Here is a 19589-nt window from a genome sequence, read left to right as displayed (position 1 = left end):
TGCTTGTTGACATTACCCCAAGGATTATTATTATGCCTCTACTAGTACTCGACTGCTCGCCACAACCTACAATTACCCCAGAAAGGTATCCTTAATGCAACTCAAAAAGGTTATGAAAGCATTACCTAACTTTGATGTGGGTTATGAATACAAGTCTGTTTATTTTTATGGGGGGGGGGTTTAACTACTTGATGGTTTGCAAAAGGTTTGAGTGCACTTTCATGAATGGGAGTGTGTTTTAATCCAGTAAAGGCTATACTGGATATTTCAACATTTGTTTTATTTAATCTCAACATGGCTCTTGAAATCGGCCCATTTACTGGGTGAATTGCCATGAAGGGTATAAGAGCAAAGAGTGGTAAGGGGATTGGCATGAATTTCCATTAAGTTTGCATGGAGCTATAAGGGGACATGGGGTTGGTAGGGGACATGGACTGGCATGACTTGCATAGGGGCATGGAAGTTTCATGGGGAGTGATTGGTGGGTGATGAGGAGTGGGGGTGAGGGGGCCTTTTAAACAGTTTCCCTTGGCACTTAGCAACTGTTGCTACTTATGGTCTGTGGCTCATGATGGCGGTCCTGACTTCATCCCAAGGGGTGTAGTCATAGAATAAAATCCCTACAGTGCAGAAGGAGGCCATTTGGCCCATCGAGTCGACACCGATTCTCTGAACGAGCACCCTACCAAGGGCTCACTCCCCACCCCTTCACATCCCTGTAACCCCACACCCACACCTAACCTTTTGGATACTATGGGCAATTTAGCATGACCAATCCACCTACCCTGCATACCTTTGGACAGTGGGCGGAAACCGGAGCTGCTGGAGGAAACCAACCAAGAAAGCATGGGTTTTGAAGGAACTGTTTCGTTCAGAAGAGTTATTTATATTTTCTCCAAATGAAGTAATGAATAACAATACACAATTTTGTATGTTTTCCTGTAATTTCCTAGGAGATGAGTTATGAGTACATGGATTCAATTGGCAATTGTATTTTTTCATTCTGTGTCTGTAGAAAAGTGTTTCATTAGTTCATGAGCTTATGATGATGCTTTTCACTCATTTTTGTTTGTTCCAGGTCCAGGATGGTTCTGTCGTCGACTCTCCACTAATTGGTAAATATTGTGGGACCATAATTCCACCAATAGTCCGTTCAACACAAAGCTCAATGTTCATCAAGTTCAAGACAGACTCTAACATAAGTAAGCCTGGATTTCAAGCAGCGTATGGATCAGCAGAGAAAGGTACTTTAAAATATGTTCATTATTGTCACCCATGACCTCTTCCCTCTTTTTAACCTTCTTAAGAAACACTTTGGCCTACTGGGCCCAAAATTGCAAGACTCTGCTGGAGGTGTTGATCCATCCTTAGGAGAAGCATGAGAGGAAAGTTAAGCTATTACCCCATGTAACCGATGCAGATCCACTGCATCCTAGTTGTTGATCCTCTTTCGATACCGAGTGATGCACAAGGCAGTGTTTCATCTGTTTCCATAGATAGTTATTCCTGGAACAGGTCTGGGATCTCAGAGACCTCAGTGTACAGGTGCATCTTCACCGTCACGAAAGCCCTATATGCCCAGTCAGCGCAATACATCCATTTCAGCATGGACTGAGCCCTCCAGGATGCCCGGGCAGCAGGGTTCACTGCCATCGCTGACACGCCCCGAATCCAGGGTGATCGACGGGATGCATATCCCCGACGAGCACCTGCAGATCACAGGCTGTTCTACACAAACTGAAAGGGGTTCCACGCGACGAACATTGCAGCTGATATGTGACCATCAAATTTGCATCATGCACGTCTGCGCCCTATACCCGGGAAGTGTGCGCAACGCCTTCATCCCGGCACACTCGACCATTCCTTTTTTTAAAAAAAATGTTTTTTAGAGCACCCAATTTTTTTTCCAATTAAGGGGCAATTTAGTGTGGCCAATCCACCTAACCTGCTCATCTTTGGGTTGTGGGGGCGAAACCCATGCAGACATGGGGAGAATGTGGAAATTCCACACGGACAGTGACCCAGAGCCGGGATCGAACCTGGGACCTCGGCGCCGGAACCTGGGACCTCGAGGCGACACTCGACCATTCCTGACCAATTTGAGATGCACTGCAACCCCTCCCCCGGCTGAGAGGTTGGCTCCTGGGTGACACTGCGGTCGTGGCTGATGACACCTATCTGGAGGCCACAGACTGGCGCGGAGACCTGCTACGTCGATGCCCATGCCGTAACCAGGAGCGTGATAGAGTGGTGCTTTGGCCTCCTGAACTGCTCTGAGAGGCTCGCCCGCATCATGGCAGCCTGCTGCATCCTCCTCAACATTGCTCAGCAGAGGGGCGACGATCTGGAGGAGGAGGATGAAGGACAGTCCTCATCTGGTGAGGAAGATGCAGGCAAGGGGGAAGGTGGGAAGGACATGAGGCCCAGGCAGGCATGGAAGGCCGCACAATGTGTGCACCAGGGCCAATAAGCACGGGACACCCTGATCGCCTCCAGGGTCACCGCATAGGAGGGGTGGGGAAACTGGCGAGGGGCACGGGCACCACATCCCACCCCTATCCCCCTCACCCGGCCAAAACCCCCCCTCCATCCCCCCACCCACTGCCTGCAACCCCCTTCATGATACATACCTGCCAACCTACAGGGTGCCGACCCTGGTTTGGCATTAACACCGGGTCTGGTCTATGGGATGGAGGATGATGACAACCCACTCTGCAATGAGCTCTGGTGCTCCGCATTGTATGACAACGTCTGCGTCCTGTCCACAGTAGCACTTTCCACCATCCACCTGGATGATCCCTGCATGTGAACTGGACATTCCATCACACGGTTCCATCGGATCCCTGGGGTGGCGGTGGTGGCGACGGTCGGGAGAGGGGGAAGTTGGGTTGCCAAGGACACACATAATGTCTGCCCATTCGCCCACCCTGCACCCCCGCTGTGGCCAGCCCAGATCAGTCCATCCCTCACACCCATCTGGATGAGCACTGAGGCAGGTTGTAACAGTGTGAACAGATGTTTAATGTGAAAACATACAAACAGAGTCGTGCCCTACCTACTATAATTAAACTGTGCTCTGCAACTTAACTGGTGTCTCATTTTCTGGCCTTACTGGCCCTAACGCTACATCTAGGTGGATGCCCAGATGGTACATCAGAGTGGAGGCGGCATGCTGTGATTCCTGCCCTGCGACCTGGGTCCCCATTGGCGCATGTCTGCTTGGGCAACCAGGCCTGGAAGGACTCGGCTGCTGCTCAGGTGTCCCAGGTGACATGGTGCCACCCTGTTTTGCCCGCTGTTCACCAGATGTGCCAGGGACAGCAGGGGCGGAGTCTGAGGTGCTGCGTGTTCCGGCACGTCCCCTGTGGGAGTCACCGGCACAGGCCCCAGTACCACCTCCTCCCTCGGGGTGCCCAGTGGCCCCCTGAGCTACTCCATGGGGCGGAGGTGTAAGTGAAGCTAATCTCTGAGGCTTCCCCGCTACCTGGCGCTGCCAGTCATGGAGGCCCGCTCTGGTCTTGACCGGGGCCTGCATGCTTGTAGCTATGGAGCCAGGGAGTGGACCATCTGCGTCTGAGACTGCGCCATATTATCCATTGACTGTGCCACCATCTTCTGGGTCTGTGTCACATCAGCTAGTGACCACCTCACTCTGTGCCTGCGCTATGTCGGCCAGCGCCTGGGCAATAAGGCCGATGTTCTCAGCCATGGCCTACTGTGACTGGGCCACGCTCAGGGGCACTGCTGCAATTTCCATGTGGCTCTCGCATATGGCTGCCTGTAAGGTGGAAACCCTGTCATGGGCCTCAGCCAGCGCCTGCACAGAGTTCCCAAGGCCTTGGACATGCTGACCCATCGCCAAAAACCTTCCCCACCAATGCCTCCACCGCAGACGCCATCTTTGCGGTGTTGGCCTGGGTGGCACGCATGGTCGGCACCACCTCCTGCTCCTACAAGCGGTTGGACTCCTCCAACTGAACCTGCAGGTACTGGATGCTCACCAACAACCCCTCATGTAGTCCCTGGCTCTGCAACTACATCTCCACAATCAATGGGACTGTTTGTTCCAGAAGGCCAAAATCCGTCTGGACGGCAGCTAGTTCCGGAGGTCGGCCTGCCCTTCAACTGTCTGCCCCCTCAGGTGCTCCTACCTCCACCTGCTGTACCGAAGCATGTAGTGTGGTGCGCACCAGAGAGTGTCCCAGGAGCCTCTTCACTAAAGTGCCCAACCGAGGTGAGTGTCTCTGGGATGGTGGAGGGTGTTGGAGACAGCTGTGACAGGAAATCTGTGTCATCCTCCGACTCCAGCTCCGGGATGTCCAAAGTCTCGGGTTGGGGGCTGCCGTCCGAGCTGCTCTCAGAGTCACTGCTCGGCTCATGAGGGGGCTCCAGCTGTGGTACGGGTTGGGGGCGGGGGGCACGGGCGGACCGGCCCCATCTCCAGCAGATCCTGCAAGACACAAGACAAGATGCATGATTAGACTGCGGGCCAGTGGTTGGTGGGGTGGTGGAGGTAGTGGGGGCTGAGGGTGGTGTGACGTTGAGGGTGAGGCTGAGGGTGAGGGTGGTGTGGGCATGAGTGTGGGGGTGATACTGGTAGTGAGGGTGGGGGTTAGGTTGGTTTGGGGGTGAAGGTGAGGGTGGGAGGGGTTGACACACATGTCACGGGGTAACTGAAACTCAGTAGGGTCTCACTTCCTTGCCCGTGGCAGACCTCCAGCCCGGCGACCTCCTTTTCCTCTGGGCCGCCGACCATGTCTGCTCTGACACAATGAAGGGCCACAGGTCCGGAGGGTTCCCTCCATTGTTCTCCTACTCGCGGCGGTTATCAGTGACCTTCTCCTTTGTGGGGTGTGGGGGGTGGGAGGAAACAAAAAATTAGTGTTAGATGGTCTGACGCATGCAGCCCAGCAGGTGGGTAGCTGGTGGCGTCAGTGGCCAGGGCACCCGGCCATGGCGGACGATATGGGTGCCGGCATGTGGTGCAGTGTGGGTGTTTGGTCGCCCTCGGCGTGGGGCAGGGGGTTCGGTTACGGGTGTGTGGGACGCTGGTTAGTGCCAGGCACACAGTGTTGCCTACTCGCCCTGACGAGGTTGTGCAATTTCTTCCGGCACTGCTGGCCGGTCCGGACGGTGTTGCTGGTGGCACTCTCCGCCTCTGCCAGCTGCGCCCAGGCACGGCGAATGGCACGGCTGTCAGATCCTGCCCAGGCCGGGGTACAGGGTCAACTGCCTCTCCTCCACCACGTCCAGGAGGGTCTCAAGCCCGGCGTCAGTGAAACAGGATGCCACTCCCTCGCTGCCATCTTGTTGGCTGGGATGGTGTGTGTGGGGAGTGAAGTGTGTTAATGCAGCTGAAGCTTGTCAGCTTCCTGAGTGTCAATCTCAGGCCCGGCGAATCGGCACCGTTTCTCATTGGAATCGATTGTGTTCCACGTGGTGTTGGTGCTAGCCCCTCATCAGTAGCTGATTCGCTCCAGGTGCGGCGCCAGTTTTGTTGTCGTGGAACTCCATGAATCCTGCGCTGACATCAACACTTAGTCTCAGGAACAGAGAAACAAACTGCAGGTCCATGGGCCTCACCTGCTGAAGTTGGATTCTGAAAGCTAAGTTTTCTTGGAAATGTTATTCACGTGGTTTATATAAACTGACATGAATGTTTATTGCATGTTGCTTCTTGCATTGGTTTCTCTGGTTATGTTAAGCACCATTTTATTCATCTTGAAAATCTCACTTAATGATCAGAGGAGCTGTACTGTTGGATTTATAAATCAAGGAGCTTCTTGAGGTCTATTCATACAGACATTTATTAAAGCAGACTATAAACATAATTATGTTTGATTTATGACATGAAATGCCTGGTAGTTTGAAAGTTGCAGAGAACTTGTTAGGTCTAAGGGCTCTGGTGTAAACTCTGAGTTGAGATGATCACATTCTGTTAATGGATCCTTAATATTTTGTCTGAAATGCTATGGACATACTCTTTAAAGAAATGATCAGAATTGTCAGAATAAGAATGTAAAATGCTTTATCATTTGAGCTTCCTCTTTGTTCCAAACAGTGATTGAAAAAGTAATCATTTTCTTTGTAGGTTGTGGTGAGGTCCTGACACAATCAGTCGGCACCATTACCAGCCCTGGACACCCAACAAACTATCCACATGGTGCAAAATGTATCTGGTATATTTCAGTTCAGCCTGGAAAAGTCATCCGTCTTACATTCACCTCCTTTAATATTGAATATCACATGAACTGCACCAAGGATTATGTTGAGTTATATGATAATGGTACCATTAGTTCTGGCAGACGAATAGGAAGGTAAGGAATGATAAGTTTTGTGTCTGTTGAAAGTACAGTAATGATATTTACTCAAGTTTCCTGGGTATCCAGCATTGTGAGGTGCTTCCAAACCCAAGTTGCCATTATTTACCATCATTCACCATGGCACTAAATTACTCTCGAGTGAGAGCCCAATGAAGCCGGAGAATCGTGCCTGATGGCATTCTTTGACAGGGAGCAGAGAAAGTCCACAGTACACTGTGTCCCTCTAAGTGTCAGCTTTAATGGGGCATTAGATAATCTGGGGTGGGATTCTCCGTTGCGAGTCCGTCCTGCTGCTGCTGGTGAGGAGAGAGAATTTGGTGTGCCGTTTGCTGGCAGTGGAATTCTCTGCTCCCAATGGGATTCCTTGTCAATGGGATTTCCCATTGAAGCCACCCCATGCGCCGGGAAATCCATGGGCAGCGGGACCATAGAATCCCACCGCCAGCGACCGGCTGGAGAATTCCAGTCCTAGGAACAGTTAGCAAATATAATTAAAACTGGGAAAATGCAAAAGAAGGCAACAAATAAAGCAATGCATATATAATGATTGGTCAGGAATGGTTCTTGTTGTTACCAGTGAACTGAAATTTGATTCTCGATTGACTATTAAGTCACCATAAAGGAGCATTGACAAAGATCTCATAATGAAATTAATGGACGGAGAACTTCAGGAAGTGATGTAATGAACAGACTATTGTCCGTCTTTCCCTATTTGTTTGCGGATAAAAGGACTATTTTTAGGAGAATGTAACTGTCTCCCCATACAACTAATTCAATGCCAGTTGCAGTTAGTTGGCATGAGACAAAATCCTTTCGTCCTTCTAACGTGAATCTTCAATTGGCTTCCAGACCTCCCTCGCTTCGTTTTGGTGAAAAGCCTTGCTTGTCTTTTTAAAAATAAATTTAGAGTACCCAATTATTTTTTTTCCCAATTAAGGGGCAATTTAGTGTGGCTAATCCACCTAACCTGCACACCTTTGGGTTGTGGGGGTGAAACCCACGCAGACACGGGGAGAATGTGCAAACTCCACACGGAGAGTAACCCAGGGCCAGGATTCGAACCCGGGTCCTCAGCGCCGCTGTCCCAGTGCCAACCACTGTGCCACATGCCGCCCTGCCTTGCTTGTCTTGATTGAATTTCCACAGCAGCTCAGAAACTTGTATTTGACACCTGTGACGCAGCACATTTTGTTCTTATGTATTTCCCACATTGCCACCAACCTTCCATATGTTCATGTTATCTACAAATAAAGTGTACTCTGTATTATTATAGTAAATGCTTGCTTTAATCATTGAAGAGAAATTAAAATTTTTGATAGTAAAGTCCACATTTCTCTCACCTATATCATAGGTTCTGTGGTAGGTCTATTCTTCCTTCTATAACCAGCAGTGGCAGTATGATGAGCATTCTTTTTGTGTCGGATTCAAGCATAGCCACTGAGGGATTCTCCGCAAGTTATGATTCCCTTACTGCTTCCTCAGGTATGCTGCTACTGTATAAAATTTGTAATATTGCTGCAGTGATTCTGTATCATAATAATGGGGAAGATGATAATGATAAGGTCAATGCTGTTGAATCCTGTTTCCTTAAAGAATCCATTACATTATATTTGTTAACTGCACTAATCTCTGCTTTGGCACTGTTTTTGGCACACAGTTTTGGCATACCAAACTAATCTTTTGGAATGGAGAAATCTCAAACTAGGGTGCACAATTTCAAAATAAGGGTCTCCAATTATATCTGTGAGGAGAAGGATTCAGGCCGGGAGGGGGGTGTTGGGCGGAGGGGGGGAGGTGCGGGATGTCAGGTCAGGCCTGGGGGTGGTCGGGTTGGGAGGGGGGGGAGCGACGTCAGGTTGGGTGGGAGGTGGGGATGGTGTGATGGATCCCTGGGAGGTCACGTGTGTGCGAGGCTAGGTCTCGTTGTTTAAATAGTTACTCTGGAGTTGGAAGTGATTTTTTGTCCCCTCAAACTCTTTCAGAGTAACTTGCAGGGTACAACTGGCAGAACCATCTGAAGTTCGGGATTTAAATTGCTTCTTTAAGATGATTCCCAGCCTAGCACAGTTGTCCAGATAAAGTTAGCACTTCTAGGCAATTTTCAGGTAAACCCTTATCTGGGAACTTTCAAGAAGGATTCCCCAGCCCATCATTAGGGGATCCCTAAAAGCGACACAGGGGAACCAGGAAGTTATGGACACTGAGAATTTTTCGGATGCGGCACATTGAGTCGTGTCACCCACAGAGCTTTGATCTAAATGCAGTACAATTTACAGAGGAATTGTTTTTGGTAGGAAAGGAAAAAATTAATAGTCTCATTATTGAATTGAGTATCAACTATGTTGGAGCCCTTGCAATATGTGGGATGTAATCATTGCTGCTAAAAGGGATATTAGGAAGTACTTCTACACACAAACGGTTGTAGAAATCAGGAGCCGTGGTTGTTTTATTTTAGGCATAGGTATCATAGGATAGAGGGAAAGGTTGGGTAAATGGAGTTGAGATACAGGACCATGATCCATGAATGGTGGTATAGGCTCGAGGGACTGTATGGTCTGCTCCTGTTCTTGTCCTTCTGAGTGTGGATCTCATTGATCCAGAAGGGAGTTTTAGCATGATGAATCACTGGTAAAAGACATGTTAGATATCATATTGCTCAGGCTAGTCAAATGATTTGTATTTACCTGTATCGTTACAGACATTAGTACCGACAGTGATTGATTATAGGCCTTTGTTCTTAAAATGACAAAGAACAAAGAACATTGCAGCACAGGAACAGGCCCTTTGGCCCACCAAGCCTGTACAGATCCAGATTCTTATTTAGACCTACTACTTATTCCCCAAACAATCTGTATCCCTCCAATCCCCGCCTGTTTATGTGTCTATCAAGATACATATCAAATGTTGCTATTGTGCCTGCCTCCACCATTACAGGCATTACAGGCACCCACCACCCTCTGCATGAAAAACTTTCACCGCATATCTCCGCTAAACTTTCTCCCTCTCACCTTGAACCTGCGCCCCCTTGTAATTGAGTCTTCCACCCTGGGAAAAAGCTTCTGACTATTCACCCTGTCTATACTTCTCATAATTTTATAGACCTCAATCAGGTCTCGCCTCAGCCTCCACCTTTCAACGAGAGCAATCTTAGCTTATTCAACCTCTCCTCATAGCTGACACCCTCCAGACCAGGCAACTTCCTGGTAAACCTTCTTTGCACTCTCTCCAAAGCATCCACGTCCTTCTGGTAGGGTGGCAATCAGAACTGGATGCAATATTGCAAATGTGGCCCAACCAAAGTTATATACAACTGTAACATGACCTGCCAACTCTTGCACTCAATGCCCCGGCCAATGAAGGCAAGCATGCCGCATTCCTTCTTGACCACATTATCCACCTGCATTGCCAGTTTCATGGAACTTTTGACCTGAATGCCCAGATCCCCCTGTATGTCAATGCTTCTCAGGATTCTGCCATTTACTGTATAATTCACACTTGAATTTCCAAAACGCATCGCCTCACACCTGTCAGATTGAACTCCATCTGCCATTTCTCTGCCCAACTCTCCAATCTATTTATATTTTGCTGTATTCTCTGACAGTCCCCTTCACAATCTGCAACTCCACCAATCTTAGTGTCATCTGCAAACTTGCTAATCAGACATTCTACATTTTCCTCCAGGTCATTTATATATATGACAAACAACCGTTGTCCCAGCACTGGATCCCTGTGGAATACCACTAGTTACAGATCTCCATTCTGAAAAACACCCTTCCACTGTTACTCTTTGTCTCCTGTTGCCAAGCCAGTTCTTTATCCATCTAGCCAGCACAGCCCAAATCCCATGTGACTTTACCTTTTGTACCAGTCTGCCAGTGGAGGAAGGAAAGTGTGTAAATCAAATACCTCATCACTGATGGTTGATTTGATTTTTGGCTATCTAAAACTGTCTAACTGGAACACTTTACTAGTTCAAGTATGTTGTGCAATAATTGCTAAAACCCCAAATTTAGAAGTACAGATGATGTGCTTGAATGACTTTTATAATCCAGAACTAAGTGTATGTGGAATAAAACATTCATCCCTAAAGTATAGATTCTATGAAAATTGTGGTAAGTCGACATGAATATGGGTGAAGAAATTTCCACTTTCACATTTTGGTGCAGAATATTTTAAGTATTACTTGATGCAGTAATTGGAGGAAAAAATTAAATGTGACAACAAAACCCAAATTTCCAGTCATTTATTTACAGCTGCAAGATACTATCCTCTTAGTGATGACAATTCTTTCTCCTGTGGGTTTGCCAGAGCCAAATGCTGCACCTTTACTGTATTAAACAGTATTGATGGCAGCACGGTAGCATGGTGGTTAGCACAATTGCTTCATAGCTCCAGGGTCCCAGGATCAATTCCCGGCTTGGGTCACTGTCTGTGCAGAGTCTGCACGTTCTCCCCGTGTCTGCGTGGGTTTCCTCCAGGTGCTCCAGTTTCCTCCCACAGTCCAAAGATGTGCAGGATAGGTGGATTGGCCATGCTAAATTGCCCTTAGTGTCCAAAATTGCCCTTAGTGTTGGGTGGGGTTACTGGGTTATGGGGATAGGGTGGAGGTGTGGGCTTGGGTAGGGTTCTTTTTCAAAAAAGAGCAGGTGCAGACTCGATGGGCCAAATGGCCTCCTTCTGCACTGTAAATTCTATGATTCTAAACCATGTATGCAAAAGTTGACCCAAGTGGTATTTATGGCATTAGTGATGAATGGTAGAACGTGTAGACTTGCAGCAATCTATCGGCTGAAGAATCAGCAAACAGTACAAAAGATTCCCAAGATTAAATACTAGAGCAGGTATTTTTCCACTGAAAAAATACCAATGCTCCTGCACATGTAACTTTAGGCAGCAAGGACGAATGATTAGGTGAGAAACTATTTGACCACAGTGGCCCACTGCTATTTCCATGATTTTTTAGGCAAAGTGATAGGAAGATGAACGTGTCCACTCTTAAGTTGTTGAGAAGATTGATTTTAAGATGGGCAGACTTTTTTGCCTTCTTAGTTAACATTGAATGCTGTTTTCTAAGTTATTGCTGTACAGATAATTCTCAATTTTCTCCCAGTAAATAATTCCATTAATTTACACGGAAATGGAATACTTTATGCAAGTGCAGGTAACTGTTTAGTTACCTTTGATTATAGATACTAATTAAGCCTTTTTCCAAACATATGGCAACCTCGAGTGACTGCCTTAAATTGTCTGACAAATCTTAGTCTCTCTCAGTGGGCTGGGATATAATTGCCATTTGTCTCTCAGTATCTGTTTGAACCATTGTAGCTTGTTTAGATGATGGGATGACTCAGCTCTAAATGTGCATGCGTGACTTTTGCTAGGGTGGGCCACATATTCATATGAACCGGCCTATTTTCCTTATTCACAGGGAGCACAAATCTGCAGTCTAAAATGTGTTGAATTTTAATGAAACTTTGCTTCTCGACCCAAGAGACTCATTATGGGTTGGAATTTCATTTTTTAGGCAGGGAGTGGGAGCCAGGAAAATTCCCGGATTGGCCGGCCAACTTGCGAGATGTGGGGCGGGCGTCTCCGAGCCGGGGCTGGGTCTGAGAAGCGGCGTGGGCGCGGAAAATTCCGCCACGCTGCTCCGATGCCAGGCCGTCGATTCTTTGGCGACCGGTGGCAGTCCTGGTGGGGGACGGGGGAATCTGACTTCGGGGGGGGGGGGGGGTGGCCTCAGCTGTGGCCATTGCGACCTGGGGGGGACCTACCTTACTCTGCGTGGCCCACTGTGTGGCTCCGCCATGTCGGCGGTGCCTGCGCCGAGGTGGGCCACTGCGCGCATGCGTGGACCCGCTTGTGGCTGCCGGGCGGGCTGGACAGCACGGCCCCGCCAGCAGCCAGAGCTGCGGGACACGTGCCGGGGCCCTGCTAGCCCCCTGGAAAATGAAGAATCACCCCGGGCTTTCGAGGAAAAAGTCCAGAGTGATTCTCGCCCGTTTTCCGTCGGGCATAGGGACTTAGTCCCCAAGAGGGAGAATCTTGGCCGTGATTTTCATTGTGGTGAGGGCGGATGTGACCTGCAGTTGGGACAACTAATCCTGCAATGATTTTGGAGGTGGTGACAGAGGTTGCCAGGTGCAGAGGTGGGCTGTATAAAAAGCCTGCCTTGCTGCTGTGGGACGTTGTCCTAGTTATAATAAAAGCAGAAAGGCCCTCCACAGCTCACATTCTCACCTCCTCACACATTCCCCATGCCACCTCATGCCTGTTACCCTCCTACTAAAGCACCCCATGTCCCCACATCAAGCTATGTTTCTTTCTTATACATTCTTCCATTACATACTGTCTAAAAGCAGTGATAGTAGGTTGTGTAAAATGGCTTTTAAAAAAATAATTCCTTGATACCTAGCACAGTGGTTGGCACTGTAGCTTCACAGCTCCAGGGTCCCAGGTTCAATTCCCGGCTTGGGTCACTGTCTGTGCATAGTTTGCACTTTCTCCCCGTGTCTGCGTGGGTTTCCTCCGGTTGCTCCAGTTTCCTCCCACAGTTCAAAGATGTGTAGGTTACGTGGATTGGCCATGCTGAATTGCCCTTAGTGTCCAAAAAGGTTGGGTGGGGTTGCTGGGTTACGGGGATAAGGTGGGGGTGGGGGGTGTATTTGAGTAGGGTGCTCTTTGCAAGAGCCGGTGCCGAATGTCCTCCTTCTGCACTGTAAATTCTATGATCCTTCCACTTTCTTAAAATAAACAAATTTTACTACAGCCAAATAACGGTGCCAATCATCCAGATCCTTGAAAGTGGCAATAGCTGAACTGCAAGTATATTGGTTAATCTAATAGATGTCTGAATTCTCAGCCTAGAATACATAATAAGGTTTGGCTGAGAATACAGAAATATATTTGCCTATTAAGTCACCTAAGCCCAGGAAAAGTATTGCTTAATTTACAGCTCTGACACTCGTACATGCTATCAATGTCACAATATTTATTTACACTGGATAAAGAGGTTTCAAGTGCTTGCAGTTTCTGCTATTGATATTTTACTGGATAATTTACCATTTTATTGGCCTGTAATAAAAATAAATATCTTTTAAAAAGCAGAAAGTTATCAATTACTTTTTAAAGCGCTGTTTTAAATACATTCCACTGTCACTATATTATTCATTAGTTATATATAGTGTATAGTGGGTGAATGGCATGGAAAGTGCCAAGCCTTAGCATAGAAGGAAGTAAGGGCCATGGAGGATGTTTTGGGGGCCATAACTTGGTATAGGGACATGAGGGGCCATGGGAGTGGCTTGGGTGCGTGTAGGGGCATGTGGGGACACAGTGTTAGTTTGGGGATGCACTTCAGCATTGGGCACCGTGAACAACAGCTTATCGGAAAGCTGGTCTCACTCCACGAAAATTGCGAGGGCTCGGACATGTCTATCTCTGCAATGGAGTCAACCAGGTTGGGAATGCAAATGATGGACTTAGAGTCAGAACCAGCCCGCACCTTTTAAAGGCACTCATGAAAATTGGAAATCTTGGGAATGGGGTTGGAAATCTGAAATCGAGGCACACCCACCATTTTGTGAAGGTTCCCACATCATCCTGACTTGGCGGAAGTCCAGCCCTATACCCCTGCCGCAATGCAAATTTTTGAAAACTGATTTCTAACAAAATTGGTCCATTTTTGCAGTGTTGTACTGCCAGCCCAAATAAAATATGTGCAGGCATGATTTTGTGGTCTGGTTTTTTCTCTGGGTTCGACTTGATAGTGTTGATTGCAATTGTTCATCTTACTGGATCTGTAGTTTGAATGTTGCATTGCATCCTGCAGTTCCTCCGCCCTGATTTCATTGCTTTTCCTGAAACTGTCTTTTTATCAGCTGCTTATTTCATTTACAACAAGCAAATTGATCAGCATGGGGATTTCCCAGAGCGATCCAATGCCAGTTTTCAATTGGATAAGGAGAAAATAACGAATGAATAGAGGTCACAACTAGGAATACTCATGCATCAGTTATTGTTTGGCCCGACATTCAACTAAATGTGGAATTTGGCACCGTCACAGACATTACTGACCCAGCGTTCACAGTTCAGTGGCCCAATCAACAATGTGCTCTCCATTATTAGTGACCATACATGGTCATCTATTCATTTACTGCTACGTACATGAATTGTGAGGACCTCGGTTTAAACCACGTGCAATAATTTTAACTTCTTTACAAATTATTTATATATTTAATGATACAGCACCATTGTGCTTCCTCGATCAAATCTGCTCCTTTGGATGCGGATCCAGTCTCAGGAGTAAATACATTTGCTGGGGTTGCTGAACAAAAATAGACAGAAGAGAATTGGAAGAGGCTAACATCAACATCCATAGCATTGCTTTAACATTATTTATGAATTATTTTGCAGTTGTAACATTTGGGCATTTGCCTTCCATGCCAGTTCCTCAGAAATTCCCATATATCCGTGTTTTCTTTTCTGTAGAGGACCAATGCAAGGTTGCCTGTCTGGTCAGGTAGCACCAGGAATGCATAATAATAATAATAGTAATCTTTATTGTCAGAAGTAGGCTTACATTAACACTGCAATGAAGTTACTGTGAAAAGCCCCTAGTGGCCACATTTCGACACCTGTTCGGGTACACTGAGGGAGAATTCAGAATGTCCAAATGACCTAACAGCACGTCTTTTGGGACTTGTGGGAGGAAACTGGAGCACCCGGAGGAAACCCACGCAGACACAGGGAGACTGTGCAGACTCTGCACAGACAGTGACCCAAGCTGGGAATGGAACCTGGGACCCTGGCGCTGTGAAGCCACAGTGCTAACCACTATGCTACCGTGCCTACTCATTGGTAACCTAACATCAAAATATGTAGGAGAGGCAGTTGATGAAGGAGACTTTGTTTTACAAAAAGAAGCTATCACTAAGTTATACCACATGCTGCAAACAAATTCACAGCCCACCTTTGCCAGAGGTACCAATTTACATAAAAAGAAAGGGGTTATTGTTGTTTCTTGATGAGCAGTGTTGTAACTTCCAGTGAAAGAAGAAATATGAGGGCTTTGTTGTATGATTTGCTGATGATTATTGCAGACCATAACAGGACAAAAATAAAGGGAAGCAGCTAGTCGACATGAAGCTGGAACTGACACGTGTCACCTTACTTCCCCCATCTCCAGCTTTTTGTCTGGCCTTCCTCTACAAGATTTGCTCTACCTGTTCCTCACCTAGAGAATTATGTATTTGTTTTCATGGTATAAAAAAAGTCCAGGGGTCAGCATTCAGCTCATATATTGGAAATTATGATGGATGCGTGACACGATTGCAATCCATGTTAGGCTTTTATTATTGGCCTGCAGTAATGAATAATCATTACACAAATATCAGAAATAGAGAAATTCATCGCTGCGAATTAATAGCTGAGAAGGTGGGTGCCTCAGGTACAATTCTTGACCTGTAACAGCTGATCTCAGCCAGGCATACAGTGGGTTGTTATTTTTGGACTTGGGAGGGTAAAAGATTTCTGTTCTTGATTTCTGTCCCATGGTACCTGCTGTCTGTTCTCCAATATTGGGTGAAAAGAGGATTGAAATCAGCTATGGACAAATAGCCTTTAATAATATTGAACACTTCAACCATACTCCAGCATGAGTCAGCATATTCAGGAAAGGAAGGGTAACTGAAAGAAAGCAAAATTAAGTTGTATTTGAGAGACTGTTGACTTGCCAATTGGCTGGCCTTCCATCAGATCATTTCATTTTAATAGCTTTTTCACCATATGGTGTAATAAGAATTGCATTTCCTACAGTTCCCTGAAGGAGGAAACTGTTGAATCGTTTTTCCATGTTGGTCTCATGTCTTGCAAGAACTTGCCTTTCAGGCATTAATCATCAAGATTGAAATGTAAGGGTGGGGCACAAGATGGAGTCTAGAATTCCTGTTTTCACTTTTGATGATAGCCCTTTCCTTATATGTAAATCTTTTCTGGAATTAGTTGGATGAGCTTTTTGGGAGTGGCCTGATAATCTGCAAAGTCTTTCCAGATCCAATGTTCCAAAAACAGTTTTAATAATTTGCCCTCCAAAGAAAATGCGACACAGATGTGTGGTATTCTATGGCTAAAAAGATGGCAACTAAAATAAATTTACGGGATTTTTTTTATTTTTAATATTTTCTGAGAAAGTTAAAAAACTATTGTGTTTATGTTGTAACTTAGTTCCATATTACTGAAGCGTTGGTTCAAATTTGAGGCAGGATGTGAATCAAAAGGGACGTATTAAAATTGATCTTTGGAATAGTTAATTATATTTTTATATTTGTATTGGAGACACCCTCAAAATATGCTGTGACTAATTGGAAGAAATTTGAAGACAGCCCCCTCAATGGCCCTTCTTGTGTTTTCTGTAACAAAGGCGGCATTGACTGTAGTTTCTGGTTGGTGTGTTGAAACAGGATTATTATTGGCATAACAAATGTGCGCTACCATCTTTTTGATTTTACATCAAACATAAAACTGAAAAGCTGTGTTCCATACAAGTCCGCTTCATGCAATATAGCAAACGCAAGCACTAAGATGATGGGTAATAACGGGGAAAAGTGTTAAGCTTTGGCATCATCAGATGAGCTGAGCAGTTTGTGGTTCTACCACTCGATGGAAAAGAAGCAGCTTTTAAGAATGTTATTTTTCCCATTTAAAAAGTTGTTACCACTGATCACTCGTTGTAGTGATTAGTATCTTTTCAAATAGCTATGAACTCCAGTCTGATAACAATCGATAACATGGATGAAAACATGTATCATTATTGCGGGGAACCTGCTTCACAAAGATAAAGAAAGGGTCACTATGTATTCATGTTTGGGAATGGAGCAGAAATGGCAAAAATCTGAGTGCAAATTTTGACATTTAATGTAAGTGGACAACTTCCAAGCAGAAGCTTATGCAGTGACTCATAAAGCACACAGCCTTTTCCTATGCTGCACACTAAACTGCAGGAAAAGTTCTGGCATCCTGTGCGCAGTATGATTTTATGGTTCCATGCTTCCAGAACTGCACAAAAGTGCTTTGTGCTTTGTTTACTGTTGGCTGATATTCCATGGCTTAATGAAAGGCAGGAGGATAAAATCGCACAATTTGCGGCCAGTCTGGATCAGTCTGATTTTCCACTGCTGGCAGAAATAAATGCACAGAGGAAGGTTTCTTTTTTCATTTCTAAATGTGTGTACAATTATATAGAAACCAATATATATATATATATATACAGATTTCCATGTGACCACTTACTTTATGACAGATAATATGTTCCTAGTTTTGAAAATATAAAACATGAAAGTGTAAAATCTGAGCTGTGATGGTCTGTTGCAGCAGAAATCCTCGTGTTAGTCCGACAGTGAAACCAATCTGAATATCATGGCAGTAATTCCATAATTTAAGTCAAATATTATTTGAAGAGAAATCCCTGATTGCTTTCAGATACTGCAACAAAACAGTACTCCAAAATATTAATCTTAACTGTTGATGTGGTGACCAAATATCCTCATTGGTCTGTACAGAAGGAGACTTTGAAACTGCACAATGCTTCCTGTTTAGTTTGTTGTAACTTCAACCGGAGGCAGCAAACAAGGGTCAAAAGTTAGACGAGGATCGACACGACCAGAGACCAGCTTTAAGTGGGAATTTTCACTTAACCTTATGAGATACAGAATCTCTTCCTGTGTCTAACACCATTGTATCCATTAGTGTAAGGAAAGATGGGACAAAGGTGGCGATGCAAAAATCTGAATTTCCATACCTCTGCCCTCTTGGTCAAAGGGGGCAGCCGATTGTGTCCCTGGTGAAATAATGGGAACAATATTACTGTGGAGTGGGATCAGTGCATGTGGCAGAGGGTGGTGGCTGAGGTGGGTGCACTTCATAACATCGTTATTTGTATGAGATTGGCAATTTTAACTTCAGGCCATATTCCGATTTGTTGGCTGGCAAACTAATTTGCAGGATTAAAAAGAATTCTGAAAGCAACATCTATGAAGAAAGCATTGACATAAACAAATCTTTTGGCTTGTGTGAGTACCAAATTCTGGGCTCTCGGCAGGAAAGCCAAGCTCAAAGTTCACCTTCAGCTGAAGTACTAAAGAACTGTGAATCCAGCAGGCCTAAAAAGATGCCACCCGCCCAATTTATGTTGTGTAATTTCTGGCAGCAATCTGATGGTATATTTAAAGGATGAAAGCATCCCTTGCATCAATGTTTCATTTACTGAATTAAAGAAGGGTTTGAATTTTGGATTTGGATGTTCTTCATTTGTGTGATGTGGTTGTTTCCGTAGGGCCAGCTTTTATTACCCATCACTAATTAGTCCTTGAGAAGAGGAGGTGAATTGCATTCATGAAATACAGCAGACCATATAGTATAGGTACTCACAATGCTGTTAGATAGCGAGACCCAATGGTGACTTACAATCCGAATAGTAAGTGGCATGGAGGATAATGCTGGTGTTGCCAAGTGCCTGCTGCTTCGGTCCTTTTATATGGTGGTGATTGATAGTTTGGGAAATGCTCTGGAAGAAGGCTCCTGGTGAGTTGCTGCAGCACATCTTGCACTTGGCAGGCACTGCAGTTGCAATGCACTGATAGAGGAGGGAGTGAATGTTTAAAGTTGTAATTTGGTTGCCAATCAAGCGGGCTGATTTGGTCTGTATGGTTGAGCCTCTTGAGTGTTGTTGGAGCTGTACACATCCAGGCAAGTGGAGAATATTCCATCACACTCCTGACTTGTTCCTTTTGATGGTGAAAAGGCTTTTAGGAGTCAGGAGGTGTGTTACTTGCCTCAGAATACCCAGTTTCTGCACTTGTATGTGGCCGGATTGTATAAGTTTCTGATCAAAAGTGACCAGCAGGATATTGATGGTGGGGATTTCAGATGGCAATACTGTATCATGTCAAGGGGAGTTGGTAAGATTATCTCTTGTTGGAGATTGTCATTGTCATTTGGGATGTGAGCCTTGATGTTGTCCAGGACTTTTGGGTGCAACATGGATTGCTTCAGTATCTGAGGAGGTGTTAATAGTACTTAATCCTGCAATCATCAGTGAACATCTCAATTTCTTATCTTATGATGGAAGGGAGAAACAGCTGATGGAGCAGCTAAAGATGGTTGGGTCTAGTACATTGCTCCGAGGAACTCATGCAGAAGGTCCTGTGACTGGGATAATTAGCCTTGATGAATCAAAATCATCTTCAATTATGTTACTTCCCATTGACT

At 45.8% G+C, this 19589-nt stretch overlaps 1 protein-coding gene across 1 annotated transcript in view; it reads left to right on the top strand.

Annotated features, from left to right (window-relative positions):
* cubn (cubilin (intrinsic factor-cobalamin receptor)) overlaps window positions 1-19589 on the top strand; it is a 450080-nt gene that overhangs the window by 86017 nt on the left and 344474 nt on the right. Inside the window, exons 14-16 of the mRNA XM_038796451.1 lie at window positions 1079-1244; window positions 6092-6317; window positions 7675-7805. Of these exons, the coding sequence (XP_038652379.1) occupies window positions 1079-1244; window positions 6092-6317; window positions 7675-7805 (523 nt within the window). The remainder of the gene's footprint in view (window positions 1-1078; window positions 1245-6091; window positions 6318-7674; window positions 7806-19589) is intronic.

Source organism: Scyliorhinus canicula, chromosome 5, assembly GCF_902713615.1.
Source record: "Scyliorhinus canicula chromosome 5, sScyCan1.1, whole genome shotgun sequence".
NCBI lineage: Eukaryota > Metazoa > Chordata > Chondrichthyes > Carcharhiniformes > Scyliorhinidae > Scyliorhinus > Scyliorhinus canicula.
Note: the sequence above shows the minus strand (reverse complement) of the source record. Positions and strands in the feature narration are given on the sequence as shown.